Source organism: Mesoplodon mirus (assembly GCF_964341445.2).
Source record: "Mesoplodon mirus genome assembly, chromosome: 10".
NCBI classification, from domain to species: domain Eukaryota; kingdom Metazoa; phylum Chordata; class Mammalia; order Artiodactyla; family Ziphiidae; genus Mesoplodon; species Mesoplodon mirus.
The window spans coordinates 6732687-6751457 of NC_138986.1; the positions used below are offsets into that span (position 1 = coordinate 6732687).

Consider the following 18771-nt stretch of genomic DNA (forward strand, 5'->3'; position numbering starts at 1 on the left):
GTTTCACAGTATAAATGCCTTAAGGAGAAAAGTTGGGGTGTTGCTGGGAAATCAAATCATTCTAATGAATTACTACAACAGAGGGTTGACCACTTTGCTTTTAGAAAATTTAACTTATTGGGCTTCCCTGGTGGCGCAGTGGTTGAGAGTCTGCCTGCTGTTTCAGGGGACACGGGTTCGTGCCCTGGTCTGGGAAGACCCCACATGCTGCGGAGCAGCTGGGCCCGTGAGCCATGGCCGCTGAGCCTGTGCATCCGGAGCCTGTGCTCCACAATAGGAGAGGCCACAGCAGTGAGAGGCCCACGTACTGAAAAAAAAAAAAAAAAAAAAAAAATTTAACTTATTGATACTTTTAAAGAAAGAAAAGGTGTTTATTTTTTAATTGTAATATGTGTCAATATATTGAAATGTTTGCAATCTAAAATTCCTAGAACTTAATAGTTTATATTTGGGTTCAACATGTCAATAGTTATATTTAGAAATACAATATACAAGCTACACTAAAGTCAAATAGTATTCTCAAAGATGGACATCATCTGGAGGAAATTAACAATCCATGAATTCCCTCTTGTAACCATGGCTTCATATTTTTATTTTGCATAGCCTACTTATTGTTAACAGTTCAAAACAACCTAACTCAGCTACACTTAAGGTAGTATATAAACCTAAAACATAGACTTATATTATGTGGCTTGTAGAAGCAGTATCTTTACTTTGTAGTTTCGTTTTTAATTTCTGGAGGAATTCAGAACTTTGATAGAGGCTGAGGGGGTGATATGAAATTATACAACATGGTTCCCTAACCTTAACCAATTTTATTCCATTTTAAGTGTTTTTTACATATTTTCTCAGTGCCCTCTAGTTTCTTGGTCAGGCTACCTCATTCTTGCCTCTTAGGTCTTAGTTTATATTGTTCTTTTTTAGGAAACATTCTCTGCCTGACCACCTTTGGATTAAGTTGCCTCTCATTAGTCTCCCAAAGTGCCCCAGACTTATTTATCTCACCAGCAAGTAGAATTCCTTGAGGAGAACTATATCTCCCCATCCCCATGTTGAGCAAAAGAACCGTCCCCATGTTGAGCAAAAGAACCGGCACACAGGAGCTTCCCAATTACTATGTGTTGAATTTGAGTTTGGGGACCTGACATGGGCTCCTAAAAGTGATACAGAAGAACAGGAATGATATGCAGCAAAATACTAAATGGAATACAAAATGACGCTTTATAAGCAGAAGCCTTACAGGAAATTAGGAAGTGAGTGGGAGAATCCATGTTAGCTAGAGTCTTTTATTGATAAAAGCTTCCTAAAAGAGGTTGGATTGGAGCTGAACCCTGACAATTTTTTTTTGGAAAATGAAGACAAATAGAAGAATCTTACACATAGAGATAAGAGCGTAAAGAAAAAGGTGGTCCAGAAGCTGCAAAGAGACTGACCTGTGAGAAACAGAAAGATTTGTGATTGACAATATGGGAGATACATATTGTGCGGTGAATCTAACCTACAGAGGACTCTGAAAGACAAAAGGAAAACCTGGGGTCTTAATACATTGGCATTGGGTAATTAATTCATAATTTTGGCCAAGACCTGCCATGATGAAAGCTACTTTAGAATAATATTGCTATAACATATTTATTATATCATTTTTTAAAATTAATTTATTTATTTTTGCTGTGTTGGGTCTTCATTTCTGTGCGAGGGCTTTCTCCATTTGTGGCAAGCAGGGGCCACTCTTCATCGCGGTGCGTGGGCCTCTCACTATCACGGCCTCTCTTGTTGCGGAGCACAGGCTCCAGACGCTCAGGCTCAGTAGTTGTGGCTCACGGGCCTAGTTGCTCCACGGCATATGGGATCTTCCCAGGCCAGGGCTTGAACCCATGTCCCCTGCATTAGCAGGCAGATTCTCAACCACTATGCCACCAGGGAAGCCCTACTATATCATTTTATATATTTTATTCACAACCACTGCGCCACCAGGGAAGCCCTACTATATCATTTTATATATTTTATTCAAAGCCTTTATCAACAAGGGAAGCCATTTAGTTTGTTCAGTGTCTTGTCTCTACAGGGACTGAATGTTCTGAGGCATAAGCCTTCTTGGAAGCCCTTCCACTGACCCCAGAGACAAGTTAGGTGGTCTCTAAACTCATCCCTATGGTAGCACTTACTACACTGAGACAATTACTTTTTTGTCTTCAACCCTATAGGACCCTGAGGGGAAGCACCATGCCTTGTTCAGTTTTACGTGACATCAACAGGACAGTGCCTGGCATGTAGTGGTTGTTCTAAAGTATTGGCAGGATGTATGAATGAAAGTGATTCAAAAATGTAAACATAAAGCGTCTTCATCCTGGGTATGTTGTGTACGCTGAAACACTGGTACCCCTGCAATTAAGCTTACAGAGCTGGAGCCAGCTCATGGTTGTGTGTGTGCGTGTGTGTGCGCGCGCACACGTGCAGCAAAGTGGACCAGATAAAGCCACGAGGACGTGAGCAGACGAGGCAAGGAGAAACTGGAAGATGTAGTTGATGAGCTTGTTCAGGATCTGCCAGGGCCTTAATAGGATTCTGATTCCAAGGTGACTAAGGGGCAAACGAACTTACTTCAGGATTTTAACTTGGCTGCTGGAAGGAATTTTGAAGGTCATTCAACTGTTGAAGCTTATTTTAATTTCTAAAGGTTGGGTCTGTCAATTAGTATCTTGGATCGGGGCCTCTCCAGTGACGGGGACTGCTCACTTGGCTAACTCAAATAATGAACTCACATGACATATGTGGGTGAAAATGTTCTCTCTGGCTTGTCTGCAGGCAGGCGCCTGCTTGGATACTTCTTTGTAGGTAGTGCATTTGGGCAATTAGTAGGTAATGTGGCTAAATACAGATGAAATGAAAAGGCATTTGGTTTCTGAGATTTCAGTCATTTATTTACTTATTGTTTATAAGCTATCTCTAACTAAAAGGGATTTAAAGTGACAGTTGTTAAGAAGACAAATTCAAGTTATTTAATGGTGCAGCTCTCTCCCTCTAATTATTTTTATCTAATCAAATGCTTTATTAAATTCCCAGGAGTCATAGTTGTTCATGCACAGGGAGTTTGAAGAGAGCTTCGAAAGATTGCTAACTGGGGCATAACATCTGTGTTACTGCCACACAAACTAAATTCTGTAAAAACAACATGTGAAGTTTCAAGGGTCAAGTGTTAGCTAAATTTAAGAGCTAACTTTCCCCCTCCAGGAAAATTGTATTTTTTATCTCCTCAGTGATTTCGTACTTAACATTTCCATTCTAATTGTCATTGCTTTTCATTGTATTTCAGATTCTACTACCCCTAAATATAATATTTATATTTAATTTTGCTTTTCACTGGGGGAAATGAAGAAACCAGCTGTACTACATAACTCAGCTTCCCTCTTCCATGCCCTGTACTTTTGCAACTTTGTGTCTTCTCTTGACCTGGAATGTTTTCTCTGTCTCCATGTACTGGAATCTTGATCCTCCTTCAAATGCCACTACTTTTATGAATTCTTTTCTGATCTGCTATCTTAACATGATCTCTTCCTCCTCTGAGCCTGTGTCAGTTATATATTGCTGCATAAAAAAATATCCCAAAGCCAAGTGTCTTAAGACAACAGTCAGTGTTATCTTGTACAATTTCAGTGGGCCAGGAATTTGGGAGCAGCTTATCTGGATGGTTTTTGCTCATGGTATCTCATGAAGTTATAGTCAAGACTCAGCCAGGTCTGTAGTCACCTGAGGGCTTGTCTTGGGCTGGAGGATCTGCCTCAGAGATGATTAACTTGGGTGGCTGCCATGTCAGTGCTGGCTGTTGGCAAGAGGCCTCAGTTCCTTGCCCTGTTGACTTCTCTATAGACTGCTTGAGTGTCCTCACAACATGGCCATTCACTTTCTTCAGAGAAAGTAACCCAGGAAAGAGCACAGACAGAAGCTGTAGTGTCTTTTCTGGTCTAGTCCTGGAAGTCGCATATTGGTACTTCTGCATTTTCCCCACAGATTAAGCAAATCACCTCACATAATGTGGAAGGAAACTACACAAAAGGAAACTACACAATACCTGGGGGTGGGGATCATTGGGGAGCCTCTTGGAGGCTTCTTACCATTTCCTACATCTCTAACATAACTTAAATATCCTGCTCTGTATTACAATTATGTGTGTCCCTTTCCTACCCACGCTATTAGTTTTTATTTTCTTTAGAGTTTAGACTTGCTTCCTTAGCTTTACACATCATGAAATTTTTGGCACATTGTGTTCAGTATGTGTCACATTCAGTTGAGAATTTGGAACCACAGCCCCTCTCTTAATGGGTATAAATGAAAATGTGCATGTGGGAAAGAATCAGACAGAGACAGAGAAATAGATAGACTTTGGCAGAGAGAGGGTGTGTAAAGCGAGCAAATGTGTGTGTGTGTGTGAGAGAGAGAGAGAGAAAACAAATGAGGTAGAGAGCAAACTGCCATTTTATCAGACAAATATGAAAAAATTGATACTATTTTGTAGGTACTAGAGAACTAATTTTACAAGAGTTTAAATGTTTGAACTACTGCAGACAATATTCTACTTTGTGTCGTGTGTGTGAATGGCTCGCCATATATTTTACTAAGACTCCTTCAATTATGCCTAATACTTTGTGAATAAAGGGTCTTTGGATCACTCCTTTAATAAAAGCAGAGAAATCATTGCTTACAAATAACTCTAAAGTAATGTCAAGTACAGCATTTATAATTCCTTTTACATATGGCTGAGAACTTTATTTAACCTTTGATTAACTGCTCTATAACCTGGCTCACTGGAGTAAAATCATTTTCTAGAATGGTCAATTAACATTTATGTACAATTGGAGCAAAGGGCACAGAGGAATGTCAGAAGGAAAAAAAGACCCATGAGACGGCAGGTCCTGGCGGGTCCTCCTCAGAAATGTCACTCTTATCAATCTTCTCATTTCCATTCCTAGAACCACCAGCACACCATGGTCTAATTCCTAGGTAACCCCTGTCTTAAAATGACCTCCAATGACTTTTCACGACTTCTAATTTCTTTCCCTCCAAGCTTTCCTTGGAATTAAATTTACTGAAAAATCACTCCCTTCCCATGCTTAGATGTCTTCAGCAAATTCCACAATCTAGAGGTTATCTACTAAGTTTGTCTCCTAGAATCCCTATGCCACTGTCTCTGTGTCCAACTTTGTCATCTCTCCTCTCACTCTTTTCCTGATACATCCTCTCAGTCAGCCCAACTCGTTACTTTTTTGTTCCAAGAATTCTTTTCTGTGTCTGTGTTTCCTCCCTTGCCCAGGAGCCATGTTTCTCTCCAGTGGCCTGATGTCACTTTTCCCATCCTTTTAAATTCAGCTCAGGTTCCCTCATGGTACCATTCTGAGTCTTACTTCCCTCCTCTCCTAGCTTCTGTGGCAACAGAGTTTGGTGACTGCATATGTTTCCTTGTAATTCTTGTTCCACATGCATTTTGTGTCACCCAACTATGCCTTCTGATTGTGTATGTGTGTGTGTTTCCCAATGCTTAAACCAATTCTGACTAGAAAGTGTTTACTCATTCACTCAGTGTCATATTCCACACGTATTTATTAAGTGCCTTCTTTAGCCAAGTAGATGCTCAGTAATTCATTGAGTGAAAAATGTACAAATGGGGGGCAGAGAAATTATAAAGTAAACACATGCCATTCATTTATCCACTGGTACAATCAGTAACTGTTGATAATGTAACTACCATGGGCTCAATGCTGTATATGGTGATGCTTGGGTCATGAAAGGGTTAAACAAGAATGGCCTCTGTTGTTTCATGACTTTTCATTTAATGTTGACAGTATTCACCTCGAATAAAAGTGAAGAGGTAATATCTGAAACACACTGAGAATAGACCTTACAGATAAATGGTAAAGAGAAAGGGAAGAATTAATAAAGAATGGGAATCCAGAGAAAGTCCCTTGGAGGTCTTCACACTTGAACTGGACCTTGAAATTTAGAGTTTTGATTTCAATATAAATATATCTGGATGTATTGTACTGTAGGAATGCATGCTAAGGAGCAGGGGTGTAGGAGTAAAGGAGCTAGAAGTGTATGCTGAGGTAGGTTAGGACCACGCCCACAGAGAGGGCAGGGATGGAGAAAGGAACACGATGAACAGTAGAGTCAGGGGAGTTGACTTTAGGGGAATGAAATGGAAAAAAAACATGTGTGAAGTTCTAGCAAGGTCCCTAACCCAAAATAGGTGCTCATAAATACCAGTATTTCCCCCTTTCCTCTTTCATCTAGCTCCTGAGAAATTAATTATGTAGTCCCTCCAGCCATGATATGATTTTTATTCATTTCATTTTCTCAGATGATTAATAACCTTTCTATGGGTGTCATGTTTATCACTCACCTAACTTTTTCATAAATACTAAGAATATTCTTAAGAGATGAGCAGTCTTACCTCATAACTATATCAAGAAAGCCAACTGACTGATAATTCTATCTGAAATATGTGCATATACTACCTCTATCTCTATCATTATCTATTATCTATCAATATATACATATATCTGTTCTATCTCTGTATATCTACATATAAAAATATGCATATGCATGCATATATACATACGTGCATATGTACATACATATGCACACATATATGCATCTATACATATATGCACACATAAGTATGTATGTATGTGTGTATATATATATAATATATATCCTAAAGGGTCTCAAATCCTGGTCACCATGCATTTCTTAAGCCATAACTGCTGCCCTTGTCCATTTGCCATTAAAAGTGTATAGGAGTATCAGGAAATGTCCCATGGAACCACCTAGATGCCATGTGAATTTTTGCCGCCCCCATGTGTAACAGCAGCTCTTGCCCTTTCTGATGATTAGGGTCAATTACCCCTGCCAGGATGGTCAATTTTCCTTCCTGCCTGTATTCCAGTTTAAGGAGGCTGAAGGGAACTGGTACCACTGGAGCTTAATTTTCCATGGGATGTTTTCTGTGTCCCCAGGAGCATGTGCTTCACTCTGTGGGAACCACAGCCTCTGAGGGTCCTAGGAGCCTGTGATTACCTTGTACTTCATTCTTAGTAGGGGGGGACAAAGTGACTACTGTGTCCTTTATTTTGTTAGGTGTGTCCCTCCATGCCCCAAATATTAGACCTCTAAAAACCTTCTCTAATGTAGTTGACCCCTGAATCTGCATAGAGTTTATCTCACACCATGGCCTCCAGTATATTTACCATTTCTTGCTAATCTGTTCCAAATAGCAGGATGTAATCAATAAACCAGAGCAACTGATGTTCTTTGAATTGTCTAGATAGTGTAAGTTCTTTTTGACCATATTTTAACTGAAGGGCAAAACTATAAATGTGTACTGTTGTCCATACATGAAAGAGAACTCTTTCTATTCTTCCTTCTATTAATAGGGATGGAAAAGAACACATTTGCTAGATCAATGGCTACATGCCACGCATCTTAACATCTCTCTGGGACACTGTGGCAGAGTCCACAGTCCACACTGACTGCTTTGGCTTTTATATAAGTTTTCTTTTTATATTTTCTACAGGGTAATTGCCAAGCTTTCTTTTTAACCTTGTTATATATAGGAACATTTTTATAAATGATCTCATAGTTTCTCCAGTGTTTCTGTGTATTGATAACAGATCAAGAGTCCATAAAGTTTGAGTCGACCATGTTGCTAAAATCAGAATGAAGAACATTTTTCATAGAACTTAGCTCTGAAAGAAGGAGGCAAAATATAGCAGCTCTATAGGGTCACACAGAGGGAATGAGGTGTGTTTGCGCTTGTGTGCGTGTGTGCCTGACTCTCCTGTTAGATATAGGAAAGCGTTATATTTTATCATCTTCAAGGGGAAGTTGTTAGGAGGGAAGAGGCTGAAAGTTCAGAACACAGTCATCACCTAATTGAAAAAGGCCCTGGGAATGGAAAGGGCCCTGAAGGGACATCAATAGGCTCAGAGACGGGAAATGAAAACACATAAAAACCTCAGGGATGCTTAGATGAAATTGACCATCATCCTGTAGATCCAAGACATTAAAATACCAAGGTTTTTTTTTTCCATTTTGTTTTGTGTTATATATTGTTTTGAAATAAGTGGGAAAACAGAATTTTGAAAATCTTGTAATTGTTAAGGAGTTATCTTCTACTAATATTAATGTTAATATCAGTGTTTTTTAGGGAAAGGGCTTTTGAAGAGCTCTTATATCTGTTAAGAATTGGGTATAAAATGAAAAATACTTTGTATCTTGTTATCATTACATAGAAAATAGGTTTATCTAAATAAAATCCAATGACTTTCTTACTATTAAAATTGCCTTGGGGCTGATCTCAAGTTAATATATTCATTTTGTCTCCTTTTTGTCATAAAATCATGTGGTTCATTTACTAGCAAAAAAGTGGTTATTCAGGAGATATTTTTTTCTACAAAGTGTTTTAAGGAAGTTCAAAATTTTTAGGACTTGTGCATATTGATTTGTTAGTAATCCCCTAACTTTAATTTAAGAAATTGAATATTTGGGTGGATGGGGGTAGCACAATAGACAAAATCTTATAATAGAAGGATCTCTGCTAGATAATCTTTTATTTCTAAATTCTACTTTTCCATTTGCCAATGAAATGTGAATGACTGTTTAACACATTTACTTTGTTTGATGCAGTAGTAGTTTTTCTTTCGACTTTGGGGAAGTTCAGATTCTATATATTATTATAACTAAATTCAAGGAACATTTATTTAAAAACTTACAATGCCTGGTGCTTTGAGAATATCAATATAAAGAAGACAGTGTCTATTTTCAAGGAGATCACAGTCTACAAGAGAAGAGAAACATATCAATACTACAATGTAATAATGGATCAATCGAAATATATGTAAGTGGATGGAATGATGAGCAGGTTAGTCAGGAATTATAAGTCAAGGAAGGCTTCTAGGAAGAGCTGGTATCTGAGCTTGGGTTTAAATAGCTGATTGCTAAATGTGGTCATGTAAAAAATATAAAATTAAGAACAGCAATCTTCTTTATAGCTCACAAGGTGTTTCCAGTTTTTAAGATGTAGCATTGATATATATGAGCTCAGTGCTTAGCAGCGCAGGTCTTTACATAGAGCGTGCCCTAAGCAACCCTACGAGATTACAGAAAGTGTTCTACTCTACCTCCACCAGAAGCCCCGTCCTGGTTTTCCAGTGCAACTACCGCCACGTGATTTGCTTAGACTGTTTCCACCTGTACTGTGTGACGAGACTCAATGATCGGCAGTTTGTCCACGACCCTCAGCTTGGTTACTCTCTGCCTTGTGTGGGTAAGTCTAGCACTTTTCCCTCCATTTCTAATTCTGATTAAGAACAGAAAGAGGAAAATTACTGAAATAAAACTATCTTAGATATACCCAGTCCCTACTGAGGGGCTGAAAATTCAGAGATCTGTTTGAACATTGCTAGGCAAGAAAATTAAAGCAAGATTAGTTTATGCAAGCAGGGGGCATTTATTTCTAGAGCCATCACTTCCTTTTTTAATTTTTATTTTATATTGGAGTATAGTTGATTAAAAATGTGTTCGTTTCAGGTGTACACCACAGTGATTCAGTTATATATACATGTATCTATTCTTTTTCAAATTCTTTTCACATTTAAGTTATTACAGAATAGTGAGCAGAGTTCCCTGTGCTTGTTCCCTTAGCAGAGGAGGTGCTTGTTGGTTATCTATTTTAAATATAGCAGTGTGTAAATGTCAATCCCACACTCCCAATTTATCACTTCCTTTTAATGACAAAGTCTATATCTAACCACAAGTGATGGATACTCTTGCAATGGAACCCACGGCTTGAATCAACTCGTTCACTTTTCTGACCATGGGGTTTGCATGAAGCCGTAAACGGGAGACTCACTGGTAAATAAGATTTGAATGTACTTGCTGGTTGTATTTCTACTTGGGCATAGGCCAAAGGATATTTTGATGCTCACAAACTAGAATGAATTATTCTGCTAGGGTGGCATGGGTATGATGTGAAGTACGTATCTATCTCTTGCACAGCCCTGTTCGAGATTGTTCTTCCTCACTTTGTGGTAAATGCAGCTATTTGACCCTCACACTTCCCCAGATCCATACAAAACAGCCCTTTCCCCAAAATTCATTATTTAATATCTCCAGAGCCTGGGAAACAAACCCTTCTTTAGTGTTTGAATAGTAACATTATGAGAAAAAAAAACTGAGATCAGTCTCATGGGACTATTAACTATATATCAAAAAATAGAGTCTGTGTGTAGAATTAGCGAACTATTTTTCCAATAACACTGGCCCCACAGAAGCCACAAAAGAGGGGTATAAAGCATTTATTTCTATTGCTGTATGACTCATGTACGAAATGTCTTGCTAACAAAGTGTCCATATAAGTTCACCATTTCTGTATAAAAGTCTGATATCTCTTACCCCCAAAACATATGTAATAAGATGTTCTTTTTTCCAAACCTAGTCTTTCAAACCTTTCTCAACCACCTTAAGCTAAATGCCTTCAAAGCTCAATTTTAGACATATGTATTCTTTAAGGTGTGACTAGTCAACAGTGAACCAACTTTTTCCATTTGCATAATTTTTATGATAAACAATTAAAACTGGTTCAAAACACCTTTCATATACAAACTCTGCTTCCTTTGTGTGAGCTCCTCATTTGACCAGAAATTTTGTTATGCTTTGTAAGAGTAGGATGCTGAATTTTATTTCCCTGAGAGTAAAAAATAAGCAATGATTAGAGCCGTTACTGAGTATTTACCATATATAAGATACCACTGGGATGCTTACATACGTACATCCATTTAATCCCCACAAAGCCCTGTCGGAATGGATGTTGTCATTCTTCCCATTTTATGGATGAAGTGTTTGAGGCTCACAGAATTTAATTAAACCGCACATGGTATTACAACTGGTAAGTAACAGAGCTGGTATTCAGAGCCAGCTAGTGGTGGCTCTAGAACTTGGACTCTTAATCACTATGTGAGTAGATTAGCCTGTAAACAAAAAAGTACTATACCTCTGAAAGTTATATGGAAAGGAAGTTCAAGGGAAGAGTACCTCTAATTTGGGGGCACTTTTTCCATATTTAAACCAGCAGCAAACTTCACAAGCAGGAATTATTTGTATTTTTCAGAGGAAGAAGTAAAGGCTCAGTAGGACTGAGCACCCAGCATCACAGAGGCAGGAAGGGTAGAGCTGAGACTTCAACCCAGGTGTGGTTGCTCCAGAGCTCTGTGTTCCCCCCACCCTCCCATCCCACTTCTCTCTGGGCAGAGTTCTCAACCACAATGCACCTTTCAATAACATGGCAGTTTTTAAAAGTCCCGATGCCTAGGCCATGCCTCGGGGGACGGCCCTCAGTATTTGTTAAAGGCCCCAGGTTTGAAAGTTTGAGCACTGCTTCCGGGGTGAACATTCTACAGGCAATAGGTGTTTTCCGTGGGAGACTGTAGCGCTAGCAAGCGTGAAAATACTCCCTCCCCCCTTATCTATTTTGTCCACGAGGGATCTGACTTGCTAACCAGCATAGGTTTTTCCATAAACGTTGATGGATTTGAAAAAAAGATGGGCAAACACAGCCAAAATGGCCTCTTTCCAGAGCCTCTAACAAACTCTTGCATGAAGTTAAGGGCTTTGGGAAGAACTTCATAATTATTTTGAAATATTGGCTGTCTTTTTGCTCTACCTACTGTTATCACATCCTATGCTAGGGATTAACTTGAAACGCCAGAGCATTTTGTGTATCTTCTCTTAGCACTGAGTGTCACTTACCCGCCCCAGTGGAGCCTCCGAGATTTAGGTAGATTTACTTTAGAGTGTAGCTAAAATAAAAATAAAATTTATATGATGAAGACTATGCAAAATGTGTTCAGTCCATTCAGGGTCCTGGTCACACAGATTTCCTATAGCAACGGGGAGTCCCTGGGAATAGTTCCCACCTTCCCTATAATATGCCATTGGCATTGCCACTGGTGCCATCCAAGTGCATCCCCGCCTTCAGTGCTTCACTGTTTCTTTTAACACTTCTCCTCCCAGGTCACTTTTCATGTAATTCCCATTTTCATATAACATGGAAACCATTTCCTTTCTATGGAATAAGTCCACTCACCAGCTACAGTCCAGTCGTGTCCCAAGTGTCTTAGTCGGCAATACTAAGCACGAGGCAGATAGTTCTGGCCCTTTTGAGAATCAGAGATATTCTTGATGCCTGGAGAGTCAAGAAGGCTGGTTTCTAGTCAGCTTTTCAGGAAGCTAAGCCTAAAACCCAACATAAATGATCATTTTGGCTTTAGAACAGTGCTTTCCCAAATACACACACATAATCCAAGTCCATATAATTCCTAAAACCACATTGAAAAGTAGGAAATATATTAAAAAATAGATCACCAAAGAAGGTGTGCAAATGACCAGTACGCTTATTGAAAGCTCAGTGTAATTGGTTTCTAAAGAATAGCCCATTTTAAAGCATAAAATATAATGTGATAGACATATATTCACAAGAGATAAAAATATAAATTTAAATATTCCTGTAAAGCAATTGGGCAAATCATATTATCAGCTTTAAAACAGTAACAAACTGCTTAGAAGCCTGTCCATACACACATTCCCTATGTGTCTGTCTCTGCCTCTGAGATATACAGCCTATTCTCTTCCCAGCTCCTAGATCTTGAAAAACTGTGACAGTCACCATGAAAACGGCAGCAGCAGGATTCAAGCAGCTGAAGGGCTTCCAGTCCAAAGTCAATGTTCTTTCTACCTCAAAATTATTTGACATGAAATCAAACTTCCTAATTTTCTGAGGGTAATGCTGAACTTCTTGTCTTATTTTTGGGGTGGTTTAGCAAGTTTGGTAGTTTTGCTGTGGTTTGGATGTATGAGGCAGTGTAAAATCAGGCTAGTAATCTAACTTCTCTAGCAAACGCAACACTGAAATCACAGAAGCAAGGGGGATCTTCTCCCGTCCATGCTCCGATGCGGCTCGGCTCTGCGGCCTCTGCCCCACCCCATCACTCAGGGACTCAGACTCAGCCTTCTGTTACCTAGTGGTTTTGCCATCCTCAGTGACCTCAGAGTCCCCACTGGGTCCCCTTCACCCAGGCTGACCGGACCAGGAAGCCAGAGCAGGGGCATCATGGAGGGGCGGTGGGGTGGGGGGGTTGAGACCAAGCCTGGAGACGGAGCCCATCACTTCTTCCCACGTTCCGTATTCCAGAACTGATCCCCGCAGCCTCTCCCACCCGCACAGGGTGTGGGCAGGGGGACCGGCAGAGGGGGGCTGTGGTCTGGCTGTGTACCCGCAAGGGAGCCCTGTCTCACGCTGCGCAGAGGAGGATGGATGGGAAATTTACTGAACGTATTTTTAGCTCTCCTCCCCCCGCCCCCCGCCTGCGATCAGAGCAACACTCCGTCAGGTAGCTTCATTCTAAGGAGTGACTTGTACACGGACAAGGACCAGAAAAAGCTGTAGGACAGAATTGATGGTGCCCAGGAGCTCGTTCTAGCTAGATCAACGGGCTTTGTCTGTGCACTCTTCTGTTTGGCCTTGGAAATGCTGCCTTTGTGGAATCCGGCTTCACAGGGGACAAAGGACTTGAACGTGTGTTTGATGCCCTCGCCTGTGTCTTTAGCGTTTTACAAACGAAGTGACTCCATGCGTCTGTCTGAAGTGGTACCAGCAGCAGCGCTGCTCTGTTTATCTTTCGGAGGAGCCCACCTCCCAGTAAACGGCTCCCCTGATTCTTACTTTGCCTGGGTTTCTACCTTCCAAACTGCCTTTCATCTTCTTTTGCATCTTATTAAGTAGTTAAAAATACAATAACATTTTAAATAGCAGCAGTAAGGCGGGCATGCCTTGAATAGCTAGCGGAGAAGGCAAAGATCATTTCTTTCCACCTACTTCTGACCTGAACTCTTAAGAAGAGCATTCTACCTTTGTTTTATAAGGGCAAAAGCAAACCAGTTTTAAGTATAAATTTATTACTTATCCAAAGGGTTCTAGAAAGATGCTTGTAAATCCTTAAGACAGCTCCAAGAGTTGTTCAAAACAGCTGTCTTTAGGCTTTCTTCTTCTTTTTATTAAAATGTACGTAACCAAATTCCTCTCCCTGGCCTTCTTGGCAGCCAGCATGATTTTGGAGTCTGTACACTTGGCACTGTCAGTAGAGAGGCTGGAAGGATTATAATCATAGTCAGTAGAATATTAATTGACCTGTAAGTGTATCATTTTAAATGGCTTGATGCATTCCTAAATTTATTATGAGACATACCATGCATACACAACAGTGTTTAAGTACATTCATATTGTTATATAGATTTGTATAGTTACAGAGGACCTCTGGTACCACCACCCAGGTCAAGAAAGGCAGCATCGCCAGCATCCCAGACGCCCTCCATGTCCCCTCCTCAACCCCAGCCTCCTCCCTCTTGCCTTGATGCAACTATGATCTTGACCTTCGTGATATTCATGACCTTGCTTTTCCTCATAGCATCACCGCCTATGTCTATACATTCCTAAATAATACAGATATTTGCCTGCTTTTAACTTTCAAATTGTTGCTTGAAAGGTTTTGCCAAATTTCCCTGACCAGAAGCAATCTCAATTCCAGTTACACCCCTAGTCAGAAAACTCTGAACACGTGTGCAAAGTATTCCAATATTCAGGATTTTCAGTATTATTTTTGTTATGTGTATTGTGTTAATCACGCTAGAGAATGGCTTTGTTTATGCTTATCTTCCTCATCTCAGGTGCTGTCGTGTGTGAAAACAGTTTTTTAATTAGCTTTTTGAACAGGTAAATTTTGAGTTCACATTCAGAGGTATAAAAGAAAACTATAGTAGGAACCCTGAAGAGTTACTTAGACAAGAAGATCAATTTTATCACAATTTGGCGAAAATAAGAATCTTATACTCAGATTATGAATTTTAAAAAAGCACAGCTCACCAACAATGTTAAATACGCTCCTTCATTTGTGGGTAATTCTAGGTGACGCTATCGACAGTTTTGCATTCAATTTTTGGGGGGTTCCATGGCAGCTGTTGCACGGTTTATATCAGGGCATTCCGGCTGCAGCTTACAGCTGCCAAAGAGGCTCTCAGCAGAGTGTGGCATGAAAGACGCAGCGGGCCAGACCCTCTGTTCATCTCTCCAGCGTCTCAGGAGAGGAGAAGTGTGCTGTATCTTCATGAGCCACACGCTTCTGGAGCTAGTCGCAGCTTTATTCCAAACAAATCACAGCTATCTGTGGCCTCTAGGTCAAGAAAATTTAAGTTTATTTGAGACAGAAATTGCTTTGGATTTTAAGTCCACATTTCCTGATTTGGACAGATGTTGCTTTTTAAAAATTGTTCTAATTGCAGAATGTTTTCCTTTACTACTTCTCTTTTCCCATCATCATCCACAGGCTGTATTCAGTGCCTGCTGGTTCTGTGTTTAGTTCTGCACATTGGCCACTTGAAACACACGTGCGCACGCACACACACACACATACACACGCAGTAACTGTGATAAAACTTTATTCTTCCTTACTGTGTGATGTCTTGTATTAATGAGACTTCATGCACAGACATTGCTACGAGCTGGTGACCTCCAGCTATCTTTGAAATAATTAATAATGTGCTTAGAGAGTTGATCTACAGATTCATGCACGTTTATATCACTTGGTTCCTAAGGAGGACAGTAAAACAATTTAATGTTTTAAATGCAGACCAATTTAGCAAGGGGAGGAGTGGTTTACTATTTTAATGCCAAGATGGATATAAATATATAATATCTGAATCAAGTAATTATGGTGTATATTCCCAGTAAAATCTGAACATCTTTCAGACCATCTTATATGCTCTATTATTGACTCCATTTAAGAGTTTGGAAAATGAATATTTCTTATATTTTCAGCTTTTCAAGCCTTTACTAGAAATCATCTATCTTGGAATTATATATTTATAGAGGGAAACATTGTGTGAAAAGAGTTGCAATATTGAAAGGAGGGGGATGGTAATAGTGTTCAAGGAAATGGTATCATTCTGTTTGACTTCGCTCTGAAACTCTCTTTTCTGCCCCTCTTGCTGTCAGAAACGGCTTTCTTATGGCTCGCGTGTAAGAAGGCTTTTGTAATTGGTCACTGTATTAGTTTTCTAGGGCTGCCATAACAAAATACTACAGACTGGGAGGCTTAAATAACAGAATTTTATTTTCTCACAAGTAAGAAGAGGCTGGCACTCCGAGGTCAAGGTGCCAGCAGGTTTGGTTTCCTCTGAGGACTCTCTCCTTGGCTTGGGGATGGCTGCCCTCGTGCTGCCTCTTCACGTGGTCACCTTGCTGTATGTGCAGCCCTGGTGTCTCTCTGTGTGTGCTCATCTCCTCTTACAAGGACACTAGTCAGGTTAGAGGAGAGCCCACCCTAATGGTCTCATTTTAATTTAGGGACCTCTTTAAGGCCCCGTCTCCAAACACGGCCACACTCTGAGGCTGGGGCTTCAACATATGAATTATTCATATGTATTCACAGTATTCAGTTGTGTCCCTCAAAATGAGGAACACAATTCCATCCACAATAGCCACCTTCTAGACTCCGAAGCAGTTTGCACATGCTTGGCAGCCCGAATGCTGAGAAGGTCCCCTGGACATGAGCCCTGCATACAGGCCCTGCTCCACAGGGTTTAACTTCCCCCTGTTCCTAAGATACGACTTGTTCTTCATCCTCCCTCTCGCCCCACCCCCTCCCGTACTCAGTATTGGCTGGTTTCCCAGGTAGCAACACCCATATGCCTGAGGAATACAGGAAACTTTTTGCCAATTATCTAATTTTAAAATCTGGGCTCACTGACAAACATTTCAGGGAGGATCCTCTGAACTTTTCCATTCTTTGTGAAAATAAAAATACAATAATCATCTCTGAGGTGGAGGTGGTTAGGATGGCATTTGCAGCCCTTAGTCCTTGGTTCCCCCAGATGGATTGTCACAAACAGAGGCCCCTAGAGAAAGCTCTACCGGATGCTGTAGTCTAAAGCGCTGTAACCAGCAGGACCTGGATGTCACAGCAGACACACAAATGCAGCTCAGTTCTTGCCTGGGGTGGGAGGTGGGTGCTTTTCTTCAAAGTGGTGCTTCTACTTTCTGGCTCTGCCATCCCATTAGGACTTATCGCTGCCTTCATGGTCAGACTGGCCTCCACATCCAGGGTCCAGTTGGCAGAGGGGAAAGAAATAATAGATGAGACATGCATCTTTCTTCTCAAACCTGGCCTGGAAACGGCACATGACCCTTCATTCGTTGCCTAGGACATTGCCATTTGGCCTTGTGGGCTGCAAAGGAGCCTGGAAAATGAGGTCTAGAGAAATACCTGGGTACAGAGAAGAAGACTTTGAGTAGACACCTGGCAGTCTCTGTCAAAGGTCTTCCTTTGGAGGGTTGGGGCCTCAGCTTCCAAGTCAGTAGATGTGACTGCATCCACGATTCAGGGATCGTGGGCCAAGTCCTGACTTTGCGATCAGATGGTGCTCATCCAACTTCTGACCTGCTCTACCAGCCGCTGAGCTGATTTCCTCATTTAAAATGAAAATAAGTCTTAACTCAGAGAGAATGAAATAGGATTGTATGTAAAAATGACTGGCACACTTCCTGATACAGCATAGGTATTCTATATGTGACAGCTTTCCAGTCAAGACCAATTATGGGCCCCAATTTCAGATTGTTTTCTAAATACTTACAATTCTAGCAGGAAACTTAAAGCTGCAACTTGGGTTTAATTAAGGCTTCCTGGCTAAGAAGTGAAAATATGATTTCTTTTTGACATTTTCTATGTTAGCACGTTAACAATTAATGGAGATAATTAATTCCTATGAATCAAGAATTAACATCATAAGAAGTTTAAAACATTACCTAAATATAATCCTGTAAAAAAAAAAACTCTGTTATTGATACAAGATCTTATTAAAATTATTAAATTAGATTCACTCTATATAACCAGATTTCCCAAATTAGTCTTTTATATAGGGGACATATGTAGAAATATAAACAGTTGCATTAACAAGGCTACCATTATTTGGTATTTCTCTTCTTTTACTTATAGTATCAACACGCTGTCTTACTAACTGTTAGTATAACTTTTAAGTCCTTCCTCAAAAATTTTTTATTCTGAATAGGCCATCAATAAGTAATGAGTAAATTTCCCTCAAGTGCTTTTGGACTATAATCAAGTATAGTATTGAACAAGTATGTAGTCTGAAATTTAAATCATATTATTCTAAAGGAATTGAGAGATACACTAAAAGAAGTAATCCACTGTGTGACGCAGGAAGAAAATTTTACAGCCGCTATTTACTTTTTTTTTTTTTTGCGGTATGCGGGCCTCTCACTGTTGTGGCCTCTCCCGTTGAGGAGCACAGGCTCCGCGGCCATGGCTCACGGGCCCAGCCGCTCCGTGGCATGTGGGATCTTCCCGGACCGGGGCACAAACCCTTGTCCCCTGCATCGGCAGGCAGACTCTCAACCACTGCACCACCAGAGAAGCCCCGCTATTTACTTTTTATATCATCCTTTAATTTGTGTATGTGTTTAAATGTACATAAAATAGTAGCAATATTTATATTAAATTAATATTGGGATTCATATTCAATTTTTGTTTTCTTACAAAAATTGGTAGAGGTTCCCAACCAAAATTTTGGAGAGCACTGATTTAGACCAGTGGCTTTCCAACATTTTGACTGCTACCCACAGAAAGAAATATATTTTACATCATAATAGGG

General features: G+C 40.2%; 1 protein-coding gene across 6 annotated transcripts in view; it reads left to right on the plus strand.

The window, feature by feature from the left end:
* The window catches only part of PRKN (parkin RBR E3 ubiquitin protein ligase), a 1310471-nt gene that overhangs the window by 872722 nt on the left and 418978 nt on the right, over positions 1–18771 (plus strand). For 5 of the 6 annotated variants that reach the window (XM_082633515.1, XM_082633514.1, XM_082633517.1 and 2 more), the window contains exon 7: positions 9183–9319. The exons of the other annotated variant lie outside the window; for it this stretch is intronic. In XM_082633515.1, coding sequence (XP_082489641.1) covers positions 9183–9319 — 137 coding nt within the window. The remainder of the gene's footprint in view (positions 1–9182; positions 9320–18771) is intronic. 6 annotated transcript variants of the gene reach the window in all.